General features: G+C 32.8%; 3 protein-coding genes across 5 annotated transcripts; 1 reads left to right on the forward strand and 2 right to left on the reverse strand.

Moving 5' to 3' along the window:
• Positions 1-239: 239 nt before the first annotated feature.
• On the reverse strand, positions 240-8,548 carry LOC130828137 (uncharacterized). Of its 2 annotated transcripts, none has more exons than XM_057693953.1 (5): positions 8,358-8,548; positions 6,748-7,062; positions 2,411-2,612; positions 1,751-1,979; positions 240-1,016 (listed from the first exon to the last, which is right to left on the reverse strand). In XM_057693953.1, the coding sequence occupies exons 1-5, from the start codon at positions 8,442-8,444 to the stop codon at positions 749-751; spliced, it is 1,101 nt and encodes a 366-aa protein (XP_057549936.1). In that variant the 5' UTR covers positions 8,445-8,548; the 3' UTR covers positions 240-748. The 2 variants fall into 2 exon arrangements, with proteins under 2 accessions (XP_057549936.1, XP_057549935.1); XM_057693952.1 differs by having other exon boundaries at positions 8,331-8,533.
• Positions 8,549-9,467: 919 nt separating this feature from the next.
• LOC130796790 (uncharacterized) lies at positions 9,468-10,946 on the forward strand. 2 transcript variants are annotated; one of them, XM_057659187.1, is made up of 3 exons: positions 9,468-9,926; positions 10,534-10,591; positions 10,690-10,946. In XM_057659187.1, the coding sequence occupies exons 1-3, from the start codon at positions 9,599-9,601 to the stop codon at positions 10,691-10,693; spliced, it is 390 nt and encodes a 129-aa protein (XP_057515170.1). In that variant the 5' UTR covers positions 9,468-9,598; the 3' UTR covers positions 10,694-10,946. The 2 variants fall into 2 exon arrangements, with proteins under 2 accessions (XP_057515170.1, XP_057515169.1); XM_057659186.1 differs by having other exon boundaries at positions 9,476-9,926; positions 10,534-10,946.
• A 342-nt stretch (positions 10,947-11,288) lies between these two features.
• Positions 11,289-15,361, reverse strand: LOC130796789 (NAC domain-containing protein 78-like). The gene is made up of 6 exons (XM_057659185.1): positions 15,022-15,361; positions 13,667-13,944; positions 13,369-13,557; positions 12,165-12,623; positions 11,974-12,082; positions 11,289-11,844 (listed from the first exon to the last, which is right to left on the reverse strand). Exons 1-6 carry the CDS (start codon positions 15,191-15,193, stop codon positions 11,438-11,440), a joined length of 1,614 nt encoding a protein of 537 aa, XP_057515168.1. The 5' UTR covers positions 15,194-15,361; the 3' UTR covers positions 11,289-11,437.
• Positions 15,362-18,130: the final 2,769 nt, after the last annotated feature.

The following is an 18,130-nucleotide window of genomic DNA, read 5'->3' on the forward strand; positions in this document are numbered from 1 at the left end:
ACTGTTTCATTTGTTTTATAAATAGCTTTAGAGTGGTCACTGATGATATTTCCAGTTACCATAAAACCAATGTGAATTATGTTCGTTTGCGCCTTTCATCCAAGCAATATCCAATAAACCTAACAGTAATATATGAAAAGATTTTCCCAACATATATAAGAAATACTCTCCCTTTAGTTTTGCTACAATAACATAAACATGTGAATGAGACAAAGAAAAAAACAAGTTTATAGACAAGATTAGAACAAAAGAGAAAATACAAGAGCACAGTTTATTAGAAAATTCATAGAGCGATCCAAAAATCTAAAATTTAGCCAGATATAAGGAACAAAAGATGCTATAGCATCATCATCATCATCATTGATCCAATATATCCCACTCATAGGAGTTGTGATCAGAGTCTTAGGAATGGAACAAAGATAGTATACTATAAGCAAATTGCTAATTATAACACGACTCCAATAAAGCAATTTCTGCCAATAACTGCTGCTTTCATATAACTTGAAACTAGCTATAAGATACCAATCTTGTACTAGTTAAAGTTGAAAGTACTAAAAACCGGACACCCATAGCTATTTTCATGTTGTAACAAAGAACAAAGCTCTGAATCACCTAGCTTCTATCACACGTTCGAATACATGGTTTTACAGCGTAAAAAAAGAGAATTTTAACAAAAATTATAAAATTAGAAAATTGTGGTGTCTAGACGTCTAGTAAGTTAAGGATCATACCACCTTCATGACATGGATCATAAACTTTCATGATTTTGTTTGGGTTCTCCATCGGTATCCTCTATGTCTTCTATCATTTCATCCTCAGGGAGATCTCCTGAATCAACATTTACGCCTCCTGGATGTGGTGGCAAGTCGGAGTCTGATCCACTGCCACTAGTAGACTCATTTTGAAAGTTAGTCACATTGACGCCTTCAGTTTGTTGATTCATCATTCCCGAGAGAGCCAGTTTTGGAGACCATTCCAGGACATCATCGATAATGTTAGAAACCCTCCTCTGGTACCTGAAAGCACAAAATCAGGCCATAGGCATTAGTACTCACACAGGGAGAAGGTGGAGAGGAACATTTTCGAGCCACATGTTTCTAACCTCCTCAGGCCAGAAATTAAACAATAAATAAATTGACAAGGTACATGGTGTACAAGTGAAAAATTATGTACTACCTCTTCCATAAAAACTGGTATGTATTACGTATACCGTCATTTTGGATGTCCTATTTTACTAAAGACTCTTTTAGCAAGTTTTTCCTCAAAAGTTATCCAAAGTTAAATCACACCCACCTGGCACCTGCCCTATCTTTTCCATACTCAAAATCTTGACATAAGTATTTCCACAGTAAAAATGGACAAGAATAGATCAAAGCCTGAGGAATTACCCTTTGTGAAAATGTAATTATGCTTTACGAATTTACGACACTAGACAACAAGTTCAAAAGAATTCATATAGGGTCAGAAATAAGAACTTGGCTACAAGTACGCAAGATAAGAACAAAACTAGGTGCTGGATCTCTAGGAAAATCTTGAAAATGTAGGCCCAATTAGAGAGTTGAGCCATCCAAAGCCATGTCAAAACGTGACCAGCATCCAGCATGGGTACTAAAAGGTGAAACAATAGTATAATCCATATTACAAAACTTTACCTAATACCTAGTATAAAGCATGCGATTGCTAACTGAAATGGGCAAGGTCCCTTGATTAAAGGTTGGATGAAGATGGAATTAATATAGAAACTACTAACCTAGCTCGAGCAGCTTCATCAGGAGCATGATGTCTCAAAAGCAATATGACCACAACAGATACAACAGCATAGAAGAGCCTTGAAGTCCATTTCGGTGGATCCTCTTCATCCTTTTTCGGCCAAAAACGAAACAACTCGCTTAATGTTGCTTCTTCCGCGAGAATGTTGGGGAAAATCCACATACGTTTACCAAGAAGTATCCAAAGAACACCAAAAATTGTGGCTCTCACTGCAAATTAAACAAAGAAAGCAACCATCACATCACTGACAAAGATGGGAGATAGGACATGCATGTCAAGCTAATGCCTACAAGAAAATAATACTGACATATCTTTACAACTTTTGGTCAAAAATTAAAAGCATCTAGCACACGTGTACAGTGAGTTAAAACCCATGCATCTTTTATAGAAATATGATCGCAAGTTAACAAGCGCAGTTGCAAACAAATATAGTAAGATAATGCCAAAGCAAAGCATTCATATATAGGAATTTGGAGAAATATCACAAGTTGTCAGCAACAACAGCATATACCAACTACACCAACTAGTAAAAACATGAATATAAATGTCAGGAAAATTATTGATGACTTCACAAATGGACTAGAAGAGTCAACATCAAACTATAGCTGTTAACAAAAATACTGAGATATGAGAAACATACACATCAGAAGGCATAGTATAAGAAGAAGAATTCCAGCACAGGAGTAGAGTACCACAAGCTTAGCCTTGTGAGGATACACAGGAAACAAGCAAATTGCTAATGTCAAAACAGGCCAAGAGAATGATAGAAGTGTCTGCCATAAAGGATGCCTCTTTATGAATGTCCATACGAAAAAGGCATCATTATCTGAAAATGTTTGACCCTGCAACATTTAAACAACACCAAAGAGATGGATAAAGAAACTTATTAACTTTTTGTCTAGGGTAATGTCTAAAAAGGCAACTTCAAACCCACTCAATTCTATAGTTGTTGCAGATATTGGTATCATTGTTGCAAGGACAACATTATATTACCTTTTTGTTATCATTCTATTGCCTAAGGTAATGTCCTTTCAATAATGATACTAATATCTGAGACAACCTTCTCTAGGCAATACCGTAGCAGAGATTTAGGGAATACGCAACCTTACCGTTGTAAATGATATCAAAAAAATAGTATTTGATGAATTCGAAACCAAAAAACTAAATTATTAAATCATTGCTCAAAGGAGGCCCAAATAATTACCGTTGTTTTGCTATCAGACACTTGTGTTTAACTTAAGTGCAAGTAATAACTATAAGAGCTCTATAAAAATTGATTACTTAGGTTCTATCTAAGTTTTCCAAAGAAAATAAAAAAAGAGAAATATTTCAAAACAGCCCGTGAGCTCCTTCACCACTATCCAAGGATCTAAGGTGAAAACTTTATACAAGAAATTCACTACTACACTGACAATCTCAGAAATAGTAACATCATAATTGTCAAAAGGAGAACACAACATGGGAGATTCATAGAAAGGGAATGAAGGACTTTCCGAAAAACCACTAATCAACCAAAATAAATGAAAATTACATCTAAACATGGAAGGACAAATGAGAAATAAATCTTAGTGCGTTACAAAGCCACATATTTATACAAGTTGCCAGAGAACCAATTAAAAAAATTGTGCAATAGGCTTTCCATCAAGGACATAAAATGTTTCTGGACACAAAGAATGGCAATTTCCAAAACTTGGTCACTACATCTTTGAGTATATTATATACTAAAGCTGACCTAATTATAGTTTCACCTTTTTTTTTTGACCTTCTATCATTCTATGTCCCCACCAAACACTGACCATGCTAGGGAGCCAAAAGAAGGAAACCAAAAAAGAATGTTCTACAACAATATAAGCACCTATCAGAAAAGCAAGTAACCTTTCTTCGTCCAACAGTTCACAAACACTGCCAAATTACTAGTTAACACTTGGAAAATGGGACAAGATGGGTCCTCCATTGCAAATGGGACAAAAACCTCTATCCTCCCAGCCTAGAAATTCATCATACAGAAAAACATTATGTACTATCAAAAAGAAATTAACTATCCACATACACAAAGGTTAAAAGAAATGATGGAAGTAGGTTGCACGAATCCTGATTGCAAAGCCCTCATTCATAACTACTAATTCAAATATTAATAAGGAGAAAGATGCCAAAAAGGACAGCCCAACAAACCATATCAAACCTCATCCAATCTGTAGCAAAGACATATCCTCTTTTTGTTTCATCATCTTATTCCAAAGGTGTCCAGTAAACTAAACATTAGCTTCTCTCAGTCTTGACTTAAATTATGTCCTATCCACCACCTCATGTAAAGCCATTAACCACCTCAATGTCCAAAACCCAAAAATCGGTCTGTGCTTGAGTCTCCTAGATGTAGTGCCCCAACCACAAGTTAAGATCTTCTGTAAACAAGTAGACGACTAATAAGCCTGATGCCCACCTAATAAAAAAGAAAAGGGTGTCAACATTGATACTTGGCCCCAACAATAAAGGACCTCTAAGCCATGCACCAATCAATTAGAGTGTTCAAAAACTCCTCAACATATTGAAGCGGATGCACCTCCTGCATAATTTGTATCACCGGCACACTCTACCCTTTATGAGACACATCTTCAATTAACCAAATAAAAACAACTTGGGAGCATAAAAACCTTTGTAACCTAATTAGTCTTCACATTTATCTTCTACAACAGTCTTTTTCAACAAAAAGAAGTATCCTAGTTAAGCACCTCTTCCTAAAAAAAGCTTTATTCCCACGAAGGCCACATGCCCACATCCAACAAATTATGAATCTCAAAATTATCTTGAACAACACAAATTTTCAAGCTCTATCAAACGAGTTTCTTGTTTGATAGCTTGGGTTTACTTAATTAACCAAATTAACCAACTAATGAAATCAATAAATAAATGTTCCAAAGAGTTATGGCAGAGCAAAAGAAGTCCTACTTTATTCCAGCATTTTCCAACCAATCACTCTTAAAGTACGTTGTACTTACATGTTAGTTTTGCTATTTTTCAGAAACCTGTTTAAATATACAAAATCTTCCTACTCCATTAATCAAATGATTATTATGACGGCTATCGCATAAAAACAGGCTGCAAATTATCTTGTACTCTCAAGAGGTACACCATTATAGATCACGAAAACCCCTTTTATTGTTTTAATTTTAAGAGCACGTAAAATATGCAAAAAGGGCTACAAAATATTTTGTACTCTGCTGTTCATAGGAACGTCATGCTCATAGGTACACCATTATATATCTTCAAAAACACATTTAATGTTAAACAAATATAACAAGCAAAAAGTAATATGCAGTTTGCTGAGATTTCCATGAATTGGGGGGGGGGGGGGGGGGGGGTGTATAGCTAATCCCACTAATCATGTTGTTGACGAAGCTTCTCTCGAAGATTTCATTGTTTTTGTTCATGTTGTAATTGTTATTGTGATGTTGCTTCTTTGTTACTATTGTTGTCTCGTTGCTATTGTTGTTGTTTGTTAACATAATTCTGTGTACAAAACATGTGTTGGAAACATGAAGTTATCCCCTACTTTCCCTTCATTTTCCTTTTTGATTTGCAATTTCTTTCCCATCCAGCCGTCAAAAATCTTCCCCAATCTTCTTTCTTCTTCAACTACCTTCCTTTCTCCTGTCTGAAATTCTATCAACTACAAGCTTGCAACTCATTACCTTCACGTTTGCAAAACTAATGAAAAAGGAATAAGCAACTCTATCTTCTAATTTGACAGCATGCCCTCGTTTCTTTTTTAATTTTTCCCTTCCTTCCATCTGAATTCCTCACTAATCCTTTTTCCTCTCTCCTACCATTTCTTTCCCTCTAATCTCCATCAACAAAAGGCTTGTCATTTCTTCCCTATAAAATTGCACCCCTGTCACAAATAGTCCTAAACCCAAAAGTTTACTATCGCACAATATTCTATAAAAGAACTATAATCAACTTTCTTCTCCAAAAACCTAAACAAAATTTAGAACTTCAGGCCCTCGAAACATTCATTTCTACAAAGAAACACATCCAATCTCAAGAGTAGATTCAATGACCGGGCTGCTAAAAAACAAATGGTTCATTTCGGAGAAGGGTGGAGGGATATTAATCAAATCGCATCTTCAATATAAGTATTTTAAAAAAAACTTGCTCTGCTTGTAATTTCTAAATGATTGGTCACTCATAAAGCAAGCAAGAGCAGATTCTCCATCCCTTGATCCTAGTATAACTTGTATAAGCTAAGCAATTTATTCATTGTGCTACCGGATTGGCAAAAAATTCTCAGAGGCATAAGAGGTCATTTGGTTGACATAGGAAGAGAGCTTCAATGGGAATTTGAAATTCTAATTCCTTGGAAGTTACTTCGTCAAATTTCAAGGAAGTATTTTTTCTTTTTGGTTGAGGAAAGGAATTAGCAAATACGACATAATTTAGAGATACCAACACCCTATTAGTAATTAAATTCCTACACTTTGTAGGATTTTCCATTTCCTATGCTTGCTAAAAAAAACTGTCAACCCCAACAAACATGCAAATGATTAATTGTAGGAAATAATTTTAGTAAGGAAATTTAGAAGCAACTAGTCTAAGTTGGGGGCAGAGACAAAGAGAATGCAAGAAGTGTATTGAAATGGACAGAATCCTGCACTAAATTTCAGCAATGACAATATAATCCAACATTATTAGCAATCAATTTCAAGAATACTTATAGCAAAACTCAGCAACAATCCTCAAATGGGCATAGGTCCACAGACTCTCTAGTCTCCGTACATAAAAGTGCATCATGAACACCAGATTTGTACCTCCAGTAATGACATATTAAAAAGTTACAAGTAAAAAATAAAGTAGGTAATAAAAACGCCAAACATAAATGTTAAACGCATAAATTTTTTTAACCAAAATAAGAAATTTATTAAATACATAGCTTGTCCTAATTTTTTTGGGAAAGAGGGGGTTAAATAAGAAATATCTTACAGGATATATCTCCAAATGTGCAGGCCAGGTTGACAGCTTCTTCTTGCCTGGCCTAAGAGTCTTTACAACACGGTCACATCTTACTATAAGGTTCTTCTTCAACAAAGTATCAGCAATATCTTCAGCTTCTAAACTTTTATCAGAACCAAGTAAATCTCTAACTTCTGGATGATTTTTTAAAAACGTGACGAAGTCCTTCCCCCTGAAGTACTCAACACGTGTCTCCTGTAAAACTGCCCACCTTGACTCCAAACCTTTATGGTCCCTCACCTTTTCAGCAAAAAGCAAGTATGCATCTTTCTCTGCAGCTTGTTTCTGAATAATTACATAAAGAATTCAGATTAGAAATGTATATGCATCCCATCAAAACAAGAAAAAGAAGCAATAAGCCAGAATAATAGAATAGTAACAACCTTCAAACAACAAGTGGTAGAAATGTTTTATACTCCTATTTTACAGCATTTGAGCATCACTCATTTACTTTTTTTTTTTCATAATTATTGTTTAAACTTGATTCCAAACACCAATCTATCGTAGAAAACCATTACAAACAGATAGGAAACCGAAACAGCACACCGTATACATAACCGAAACACGTCATCACTACAAGCCTTGCTTATATGTTTCACCGATCCACAGAAATTAACAAATTTAATCATCATATTTAATAACCATATATGACTATACTAGATAACCTTTCCAACGACGGTCAGAACCCAAAAGGTATCAAGAGGAATTCATTCCAAAATGACGTATGAAGGGAAGTCTGCATATAATCAATCACTTTGCCAGAAATCAGATTAAATCTTAAAAAAATTTCAAACAACGGAAGTCCTAAATTTACATGCATTGCAAAGAATTCAACACTAATAAACCGACTAAATTAAAGCTTCCTGTAAATGAACCTCATCAAGTAACACTCTTTCATTCATCGCAACATTTTAACCAAACTGCAATCATACTCCATGACTAAATCCTAAACTTACTCTAAAGATCAATCATAAAAGAAAAAACCCATCAACAGTCTATCCAGAAGCAATATTTTAGATTAGTACATCACAATGATACAATCAGTAAAAGATTATCAAGTTACACTTTTCACTTCAGCATATCATAACATATAAAAAGTATTAAACAATTGTACATCAGAAAAAGACTAATAATTGTCAAGCAACAATTAGTATAAGTATCAGTTAATACAACATCACAAAGCAACTTCCATTGAAAAAAGCGTCATCATCAAGATACAATTGTGCATTCATCGCAACATTTCGACTTAAATATAAACCACATTCATAAAAAAAAACACAAAAAAATAAGCATTATTATTCCATAAATCTTTGCATTCATCACAACATCTAAACATCAATATCATCGCATTAATCTTCCACGACCGACTCTAAAACTGAATTTCATGATCAAAAACGCTGTAAATTTTCAATCAAAAACAATTTTTACTAAAAATGAATAACATTTCGAAACCAAAAACCGCAAATGTGACAAAATAACAAACAAATATCAAGATCTGAGTAACAAAAACCCTAAATGATCACAAATTGGTCAACAAAATGTAAAAAACGAACGATAGGGGAGAGATAAAGAGGCAAAACCCTAGGTGGAGTATCGGTACCACCACCCTGCGAATTCCCAGCTGCCGATCGCCGGACTTTCTTCTTCTCGGTGCCGGCTTTCTTCATTTCTCTCTCCTATTCTTTTTGTGTGAAATAAAAGTTTGGAATTTTGTTTGGAGATGCAAAAAGGTAAATTGAAATTGTGATGTATAATTGCGAGAAAAAAAAAGAAATTGGAAATTTATTTTATGATTAAACAATCCAACGTCATTACTTGCAGTTTCAGCTTAGGAGTTGGTGATGTGGCGAATTTCATCGGCCACGTCATTGTATTATGGCCCATCATTTTCTAATAATAATCACGTAAATCCTAATATATTTTACTAAAAAAAACTTTGATAAATATGAAGTTTCATAACTGGAGTATATTTTACTGATACATTGGCCCGTCATTATATTATGGTCCATTTTTGACTAGCATTTATTCATAGTTACACTGAGTAAATTAAAGAATATAATATGAAGTACTTCATAATACTTCATATTGTTGACAATTACACTGTTAATTTATGCAAATAACAGTCAAAAATTCAAAATAAAATGTTCTAATGCATTATGTTTGGCTTTATTTTTTTACATATGTTTATATATTTTGTCGATGCTAAAAAAATCGTATCATTAGACGAGTTTCTATACTATTGTAAGTAAATAAAGAAGTATATGATAGTAAGCCCTCAATCTCTTTATTTTTGTTTTTTCGTTTTTAGTTGCAAATAAAATTCATTCTTTATATTATAGAGTTGTTTTATCCATTTATTGGATTTGATTTACCAAATATTGAGTTTTAAAGTATCTTAAAAGTATATAACGTCATCACGGGTATAGTTTTGCTACTATAGTCAATAGTACAAACTTATTTCTATTTCAAAGCCACATCAGATTTAAAAACCTCATTGGAGGAGGCTATATCAAACAACGATGTGATAGAAGTAAGACTTTAGTATTAAATTTCATTTAAAATATTCATGACTTTTTTTATAAAATTTTATTTGATTAAATTTGTTATATATGTGATCAACTATTACTGAGTAGTATATGTTGTATCAAACAATTTAAAACGCAATTGTAGCAAACCAAAGGGACAAAGTGAGTATTTCAAAGGAGAGAAACATTGTTTTATATAAGTGAGGCCCACCATAATATTAGCAAATGAATGAAGCAAAGCATTGAGTTCTAGTGGCTGGTGAGTGTTGAGCTCAAAGCACCTTATCCCTTTTCAAATGCATCACCTAAATTCTTTCTCTTCTCAAACTCCATTAACAGCTAGGAGCTGTTCAAACTCCATTATATCTAATAAAACTGCCATATCTTCTTCTTCGTCGATTGATGCTACCAATCATGGCATATTCTGTAAAGTATGTAGGAAACAACCATTATTTATGCCTAAAAAAAGAAGCAAGAATCATCATCAATGGAGGATTTCAGCAGTTGAAAGGGATCAATCAAAGTTTGAGGTTGACCAAGATAAGGCTAGAAAAGCTCTTAGTGAATTAGACCAACAAATTGAATCTCTTTCTACAAAACAACCCAATTCTCCTAAGATCAAAGGTTTGTTTTCCAGCTTTATGAAACTATTTCTGCTATATATTATCACCGTTTTGATATACTTACAATTGATAGTGGTATGTTGTGTAAAAAAATATATCACTACATAGTTATACATAGCTTATATGGCATAATATGTGATTGCTATTGTGTTTATAGACACACAGTTAAAACAAAAATACTTGCACTCAACCTCCTCCTCGTTACCTTTGAGACCTCTTTTATAAGCCCAAGACGTCAAAAAAGTCCATCCCAGAAAATCCCAAAAAGTTTCATGCATGCAAAACATCTAAAACAAAGTTCTGACAGTATGCTCGATCGAGCACATGACCTATTAGCTGTTTGTTGTAAGTAACTTCACTCAATCGAGCTTGTTTTAACATTTTCTTCACTCTTCTTCGCATCTTACCCTTTATGCTCACATCAACACCCTCATCAATGCAAGTCATTTTTTATCCCACTAGATGCCGAACCACATTATTTGATTGGTTCTTGATTCAACAATCGTATTTTAAATTCAATTTCATTTTTATGTTTCAATTCTTGTTGATTCGATAAAATTTGACCCAAACACGCACCTCTACTTATGTATAAATGTTTCAAATTGCAGCCTCAAGTATTGGAAATTTGGCAGAACAAGCAAAAAACGAGCCTCCAGAAATTACAGGGTCATTTTTAAGATACACCGCATTTTTTCTATTTTTATTTACAATTCTATACAATGTACTTTTTGTAACAGTCATAAAACCCTCTGTTGATGGTCCAGATGAGGATGTTGCAGATACTGATGTTACCACAACTTATCAAGCTCCAAATAATGCAAGTTAATCATATAGCAATAACCAAGCCAAAAACTCTAATTGCCTCAAGTATTCAGCATTTCTATAAACTTATTTTTGTATCACAAATTGTTGTCTAAGCAGATTTACTGAGAAACGCGCATCATATATGGGTAAAATAACCTATCTAATACATAATATGAAAATATGAGGTCGTCTCTCTGAGAGACGGCCTCTCACAGTAGCTCTTTTTGTATCTAGCTGATTTCTTTACGGGCTGACTCATTAACAGCCCGACTCTTTTAAAAATTAATGTGTTTGTTAACCTTTTTAATAGGCTAGATTATGGGCTCTTAGGAAGCCCCGGCTCCCACAGCCTGTTGCACAAGTCTAGCACTATCTGCGCTTTCTGTCAAACCGAGTGTCAACTTGAACTCTGCTTTGATTGGTCTTTTTGGTTCGCATGATATCCAACGAAACATAAGCGACATAATTGCAGAATCGCATATACGTTCTATGAAAAGTAGAAAACCACACGAGCTTCTATCCCGAAAAATCAAGCAATATCGAAGAAACAACAAGGATGTTGAAAAGACTCGAGAAGAATAATCCAGCAGCAATCTCAGAATTCGTACAGCAAGACGTTGAGTACATTAATTATAGTGTGATTTCGTAACTGGATTTTATACTGAATCAAATTCTCCTGTCCTCTGATTCTACGAAACGAAAGGGAAGTCACTTTGCATAAATGCATGTCCTAATTTTGATGCTTAAACCAAAAACAAAGATCAGAAAAAGCATAAAGCATAACCATCTACGAGAAGTAGCTGTAGACGTCTTGGGTAATAAACCAGTCAAAGACTCCAATCCTGGAGGGTAGAGAGTCTCAGGGAGGTCAAAGGAAAGGCGAACACTGATGATACCATTCTTATCAAATGACCAATGCAGTCCACTTTCCCTGACCCCGATGGGCATGTCCCTGATTCGGACCATACCAGCAGTCACATGAACGGGGGTGGATGGCATAAAGGCACTCAAATGTGTAGCCATGTCCTTGGAAGGCTTTTCTGAAGCAAATGCAGAAGGAGCAGAAATATTGCTCAACGAATGGTTTGCTCGAGTCATACAAGGTGATTGAATATCTGCAAATAACAATCATACACAGGGCAGAACACGAGTAATTACTATAAGTCTATAACGCACAATCATATAGCAAAATAGGACCATATAAGGCAAGATCTGGAACTAAATACCAATTTTAGATGGCTTACCCTTTGAGATTTCCATGGTTTGATGAGAGGAAGATGCACTACCATTATCATCAATTCCAGGTAGTTGCTGAGTTGCCAAAGGCATTTCCCAGGTTTCATTTATCACATTCTGCAGAAAATTAATATAAGTATCTATTAAACGGTGCAAATCTATTTTATATTAGAATTATAAAACACTTAAATATTGCTACCTGATGATCAGAAAAACCTTCATCCAGATCTTTATCCATAAGTCCAGGAAGGCAATCATCATTTAAATATGGTCCAATATCAAAATCCAAATCATCCCAATTCGATTCAAGCACGTCAAAATCACGAGGATGAAGGTCACTAGAATCAAGGTATAGTTCATCATCAAAGGGAACGTTCACTGAATCAGATAACAAATCATCAAGCGTAACTGGAGCCTCGTTGCTCAAATCATTTGGTTGAGCCATATGCTCATTCTTCACAACACATAGAATACTCTCATGATGCGCAACATCATCGAAATTCTGACCATCCAGAGTTTCCAAGGTAAACGTACCGTTAGACTCTTCTACAGACTTATGATTAGCTCCAGACATATCCTTGGATTCTTCAATGTAGTTGTTGCCTTCAACATGATTAAAGCTGACAGAAGAATGAACATTTTCTGGAAGTTGCAAGACCTGGAAGTGTAGAAGTATATATTAAATGTCACCAAAGTGTCTACAAAAGAACAAAGCACTTAAAATAACATAAAAACTTGATGTCCCAATGTCACCATACTTCAATGACACTAAATGACTCCCACCTAGGCGGGGTTTAGAGGAGTTAGTTCTATGCAGACTTAAATTGGTAAAAACAATCAGGTTGTTTGAGCCCTGATATCACATATCACTGCAACTTCACATAAATATGAAGTGCATATGATAAAGCACATTATTTTATATTCCATTAAACTTTGAAACCAAAAAACCTATAAATTGTAGGCTCTATCGAGAATGGACAAATCAAATTGAAGTCAAATCACTGAAAACAAAGGGCCATGGGCCGGTTCAGTTATGTTCAATCCAACAAAGATATGGAAAAGGGACACCATTATGTGACACCGACTTGAACAAAAACAAGGCCATCAATGATCAATTGAGAGAGACACAATCACACCTCTCACTAAATTATTATGAAACAAAGTAGACAATAAAGACAGTCAAACAACTTTTTCATAACACCATGAATAGCAGGCAACAAAACTCCCTTGCAAAATAATGGTGGTTTGAAAGTTGAAACTAGCAACTAGTCACAGCTTTCAAATAGGTATAATGCAAAAGAGAAGATGATTATAAAACATTATTAAATAATTAAGGCCGTAAAATATACTCTGCTAAGCTTATGATAAAGCCCAAAAAATAAAACAAAAGATGAAAGCCAAACCTGATTGAAATCAATTTCTTCAATATATGCATCATCATCAACATAGGGATCGTCAAAAGACACCTCACTAGGCACCACAGGTTCTCCTGAATCTTCCCACTCTTCCTCCACCAATGGTGCTCCATATTGCTCCCCATTCTTTGGTCCTGTCCCACTTTTCTGAAACACTCGACACAAAACAAAACCATCCTGCCAATGTAGTACATATCAGCAACAGCACAGCCCTTTATCCCATTGAGGTTCACTAAAAAAGAACAAACAAAAAACAAATTGAGTTAATAAAAACATATATCCTCACCGGGGAAGTACCCACATTCTCCAGCACATCATCATTGAGTTTGTATTCATGCATTACCCAATTACTCCGCTCACCACGTGGAGCTCGACCTTTGTGATAGACCAGAGTCTTTTTCATCCCAACAACCTGACACTTGTGGTAAACTGGTCTATCCTTTCCGGTTGTTTTCCAATATCCCTCATTTGTTGCTCGGTTAGTCCTTGATCCATTGCCATATTTCCGATCCAGGGCACTAAAAAAGTACCACTCTTGGTCTCTGGTTTTTAACTTTGAAAGACCTGGAAGAAATCAATTAATCAAAACATATAGTATTCAAAGAAATAACAGATATATAATCATAGAGCGGAAAAAAAAACATCAAGTAGATGAAGCTGCACAAAAGCAAACTTTATTATTCCGCTCCAAAAAATAGGATAAGATGAATATTTAATTTCAAGAAAATACACCTGAAGCTGCACAAATTTATTCTCAACAGTGCCCTTTATTTTCTGAATTTTTATTAAGAAGGCTACATTATTCTTACCATCACTTGCCTTATTTCTGAGCCAAACCTTATGACAGTCCAACTTCCTTTAAAATAATCTTAGCCAACTCTTCCCCTTCCATCTATCTCTCATATTCATGTATGAATTAGGACGGTTTATAGTTCAGAAATTTCTAGGGTTTAAGTATTAATATCAATCATAAGAAGGTAGTATTTTGAATCATAAAATCCCCCTTCCATCACAAAATCATATTCCCACTCTCAAGTTTGATCCATTCCAGTAGACCAAGGAGAGGCACGAGACTGATAAAATTAACTAGTTTCTTCATCTAGTTCAGACTAAGAGTGTGTAAGGATTAAAATTCTATTAATCCCTCTAATTATAAGAAAATTCTAGTAAAGATGGGACGGATGTCAACCCTCTAATTCCCTACCCTCGATTCCCCTCCTCTCATCATTTGCTGTCCAAATAAAGGAAAACCCATCCCCCATTTCACGTCACTTCCTTCCCTTCATTTCCTTCAATCTAAACAAAGCATGAAACAGCTAATTGGACTATGTAAAATGAACCCCAGTTAGGTTTACAATCAAAAAGGCGCAAGAGATGAGCACAAGACTGATAAAATCAACTACTTTCTTAATCAAAACCAGAATTTCTCAGACTAACCATTGTAAAACAACCAATATGCAAAAAATTACGCTCAGTTGATCAGTATTCAGTACCACACCAATATAATATTTTTAATTACAAAAAAAACAGTATTCGCAACATTATCCAACACTTAATTACCAATACATATCATCAAATGATGATCATTTTAATGAAATTAAACAGAAAAAGACGAAATCTATAAAGAAAAGAAAAGAAAACCTGGAAGATCGGAGGGTTCGACTTTGTAAATATCGATTTCAGAAATGGCATCAACACGAAAAGGCTTTCCAGAAACCTTACGCTTAAGATAATACCATACAAGCTCTTCATCTGTAGGGTGAAACCGAAACCCCGGCGCCAACGACGTTGATTTTGAGCATTTTGGATCCATCAATTTCGATGAAATTATTCAATTTTTTAGGGTACGATGAAATTATTCCAATTGAATTGGGTTTTTGGGAACTACGAGGACTAATTCGGGCTGCTTATATGGAGCGCCGGATCCAAGAGTCTAAGAGATTAATACTAAACCCGTGAATTAAAAAAAGATTAATGAATATCAGAAAAGTAGTACTAGAAAATATAAAATAAACATTCAGTAGAGCTTTTTATCACATGGTATTTTATCTTGAAGTAAAAAGATATTGCAATAGTAACAAAAATAATCTAATTTATTAGAACCTTTTTACTTGGATTCTTTTCATGTACTTATTTATTTTGAATTATTTTAGTTTAACTTTCATCTTATAATACAAACAAAAAATATATCACTTTTTAAATAATTTAAACATATATCACTATTAAAGTTTAATTTATATAAAGGAGAAAATAGTTTATAATTATTCATTGAAGCTTTTTTCCACGTGGTATTTAATTTTAAATGAATAGTAATATTTACTTTATTAGAGCTTTTTTGCTTTGATTATTTTCATGTAATTAATTATTTTAAATCTATCTATATCTGTTACTAAAACAAAACACTGTTGACATCATCACTACTTAAAATTGCTTAGGTACGCAACCTCAACAAAATTTTTCCTCCAACACTCAATGATGATATCATTGTTTTTATGACTACTTTATTTTATCTTTGACTTTATTACTCACATCATTTAATAGATTGGATAACCAAATATATTATTTATTTTTTTCAATTATTTTTAAAAAAGCTTTTAATTTTATTTATTAAATGAGCATTATTTAGTGTGTTAGATATTTTGAGATGGTTAACATATAGTATACTTTTATTAGGATTTTTTGTTATTTATACAATTGCTTACTTAAATGCAATGTTTAATTCTAATATGATTCAGGTTGTAACTATTTTTATGTAAGTCAATTATATTTTTCATGAGAAAAACTATTTTTTTCATTTAAACTTTTATAAAATAATTTTACATAATTTTGTGTTAAATTTGATTTTGAAATGTGTTATTAAAAGTTGTAATACTTTATATAAATTAATGTAATTTATGTCGAAAAATTTAATAAAACCGTGCATCACACGGGCACGATCTAATTATTGAACTAATGGTAATGAGGAGAATCAATCTTCAACATCTGAATTTCATAATTAAATATCATATTATTTTATCGAGAATTTCAATGTCAATAATTGACTCTTATTTAGGATAAAATTTAAGGGATCAAATATAAGTAATTTTATTCTTATAGTATTAAGTTAATGATAATAATAGAAAAAGGCAACAACTTTATAATAGACGAAGTCTTTAATCAATAAAAAAAGTAAGTATTATCTTCAAAATACTTAGGCAGTTTTAGTAAGTTATTTATAAGACTATTTTATTAAATTGACTAATGTATATTTAGTAAGTTAAAGTAATAAATTGCAATTTTAAAACAATCAATTTAAAAAATAAACTAATTATTATATGAGTTCATCACATAATGAGACAATTTCATACGAAACAAGCTGGTTAATGCGCAGTTTAATATAAATGATGATAGTTTATTTTATATACACGTGAAATTAAGAAATTAATATTGCTAGCACTGCATAAGCTTGTGTATCAACTATCTTTAATTTTAAAGAACCGCCTAATATTGATAAATGCAAACTCATTTAAATCAATAATTATTACGTAATATTTTTAATAAAGATACAAAAAAAATAATAATAATAAAACAACAATAATAATAAGGAAAAATTATCGTAAATAATATGTGGTTGGAAATTAAATAAAATGAAGGGTACTATTTACACAATACTATTAGAAAATAACAGTAATCTAGGTGCGACAAATAAATCAGAAAATTTAGCAAACTTATGAATCTATTTCTAATTTTTATTTTTTTAAACTAAAAAACAACATTTGAAAACAAAAAATTATTCACTTTTTAGTTGTCAGTCTTTAAAATTATAATTTTTTATTCTATATATTTATTAAACATACACCATATCATATGTGTGTAAAAATAAAAAAAGTACCAAAAAAAGATCAAATCAAAATGACACCAAATAAAAAAGGAATGGAGAAATGCAACCATATAATTTCTTCATCTGAATCTACATTGATATTAACAACTTTAAGTGAATATTCTATTAATTTAATATCTTTGATTTTAAAAGTCGAAGTACTTATTTATTCAAAGAAAAAAAAAAAAAAAAAAGCGGAAGTGTTTACCTTCAACCTTGCGTAAAGACGGGCTTCAGAATCCTTGAATAAAGTTGGATTTACCTATTAACATTATACATATATTTAAACAACAATAAAAGGTTTATTTACTCCATATAAGATATGTTATTACTCCAAAATCATTAATCAACTAATACTTAAGACTTACACCTTATAAGTGGGATTATTTTGAATGACTTTTAATAGTAAAAAACTAAAAATCATACGCAATGTTATATGAATATGTATGATTGATTTTGAGATTTGAAAGGTCTGGGGCTAAATAATAATTAAGAATTCCTAATTATTAAATATACCAAAAAGAAAATTATATTTATAAGGAAAAATTCTCATGAATAATCCCACATATTGCTCATTTATTGTAAATTATGCATACTGTTAATTATTTCTAAACAATCCAACTTTTGTATATTTTTTGCTGATGGCACTATTTGATATATTTTAATCGGCTATTATAGATGCTTACCAACTACAGTAGGTGTAGACTAACGAAGAAGCATAAGGAGGAAGAAGAAATGAGTGTAACGGCTAGTAGGTAGCTAAAAACTACAGTAGTCGGTTAAAATATGATAAGGAATATTGTTAGAAAAAAATATATAAAAATTAAATTATTTAAAGATAATCAATAGTAAAATTTATTCACAACAGAGGAAAAATAAGTGAAATATTTA

Source organism: Amaranthus tricolor, chromosome 12, assembly GCF_026212465.1.
Source record: "Amaranthus tricolor cultivar Red isolate AtriRed21 chromosome 12, ASM2621246v1, whole genome shotgun sequence".
NCBI lineage: Eukaryota > Viridiplantae > Streptophyta > Magnoliopsida > Caryophyllales > Amaranthaceae > Amaranthus > Amaranthus tricolor.

Excerpts from the sequence above, each read along its gene's own strand:
- LOC130796790 (XM_057659186.1), top strand. The coding sequence starts at position 9,599 with ATGCATCACCTAAATTCTTTCTCTTCTCAAACTCCATTAACAGCTAGG. Across the intron at positions 9,927-10,533 it reads CAATTCTCCTAAGATCAAAG|CCTCAAGTATTGGAAATTTG; the intron begins GTTTGTTTTCCA and ends TTCAAATTGCAG.
- LOC130828137 (XM_057693952.1), bottom strand. The coding sequence starts at position 8,444 with ATGAAGAAAGCCGGCACCGAGAAGAAGAAAGTCCGGCGATCGGCAGCT. Across the intron at positions 2,613-6,747 it reads CACATTTGGAGATATATCCT|GGTCAAACATTTTCAGATAA; the intron begins GTAAGATATTTC and ends TAAATGTTGCAG. Across the intron at positions 1,017-1,750 it reads GATGAAGCTGCTCGAGCTAG|GTACCAGAGGAGGGTTTCTA; the intron begins GTTAGTAGTTTC and ends TTGTGCTTTCAG.
- LOC130796789 (XM_057659185.1), bottom strand. The coding sequence starts at position 15,193 with ATGGATCCAAAATGCTCAAAATCAACGTCGTTGGCGCCGGGGTTTCGG. Across the intron at positions 12,624-13,368 it reads AAGAAATTGATTTCAATCAG|GTCTTGCAACTTCCAGAAAA; the intron begins GTTTGGCTTTCA and ends CTACACTTCCAG. Across the intron at positions 11,845-11,973 it reads AACCATGGAAATCTCAAAGG|ATATTCAATCACCTTGTATG; the intron begins GTAAGCCATCTA and ends TGTTATTTGCAG.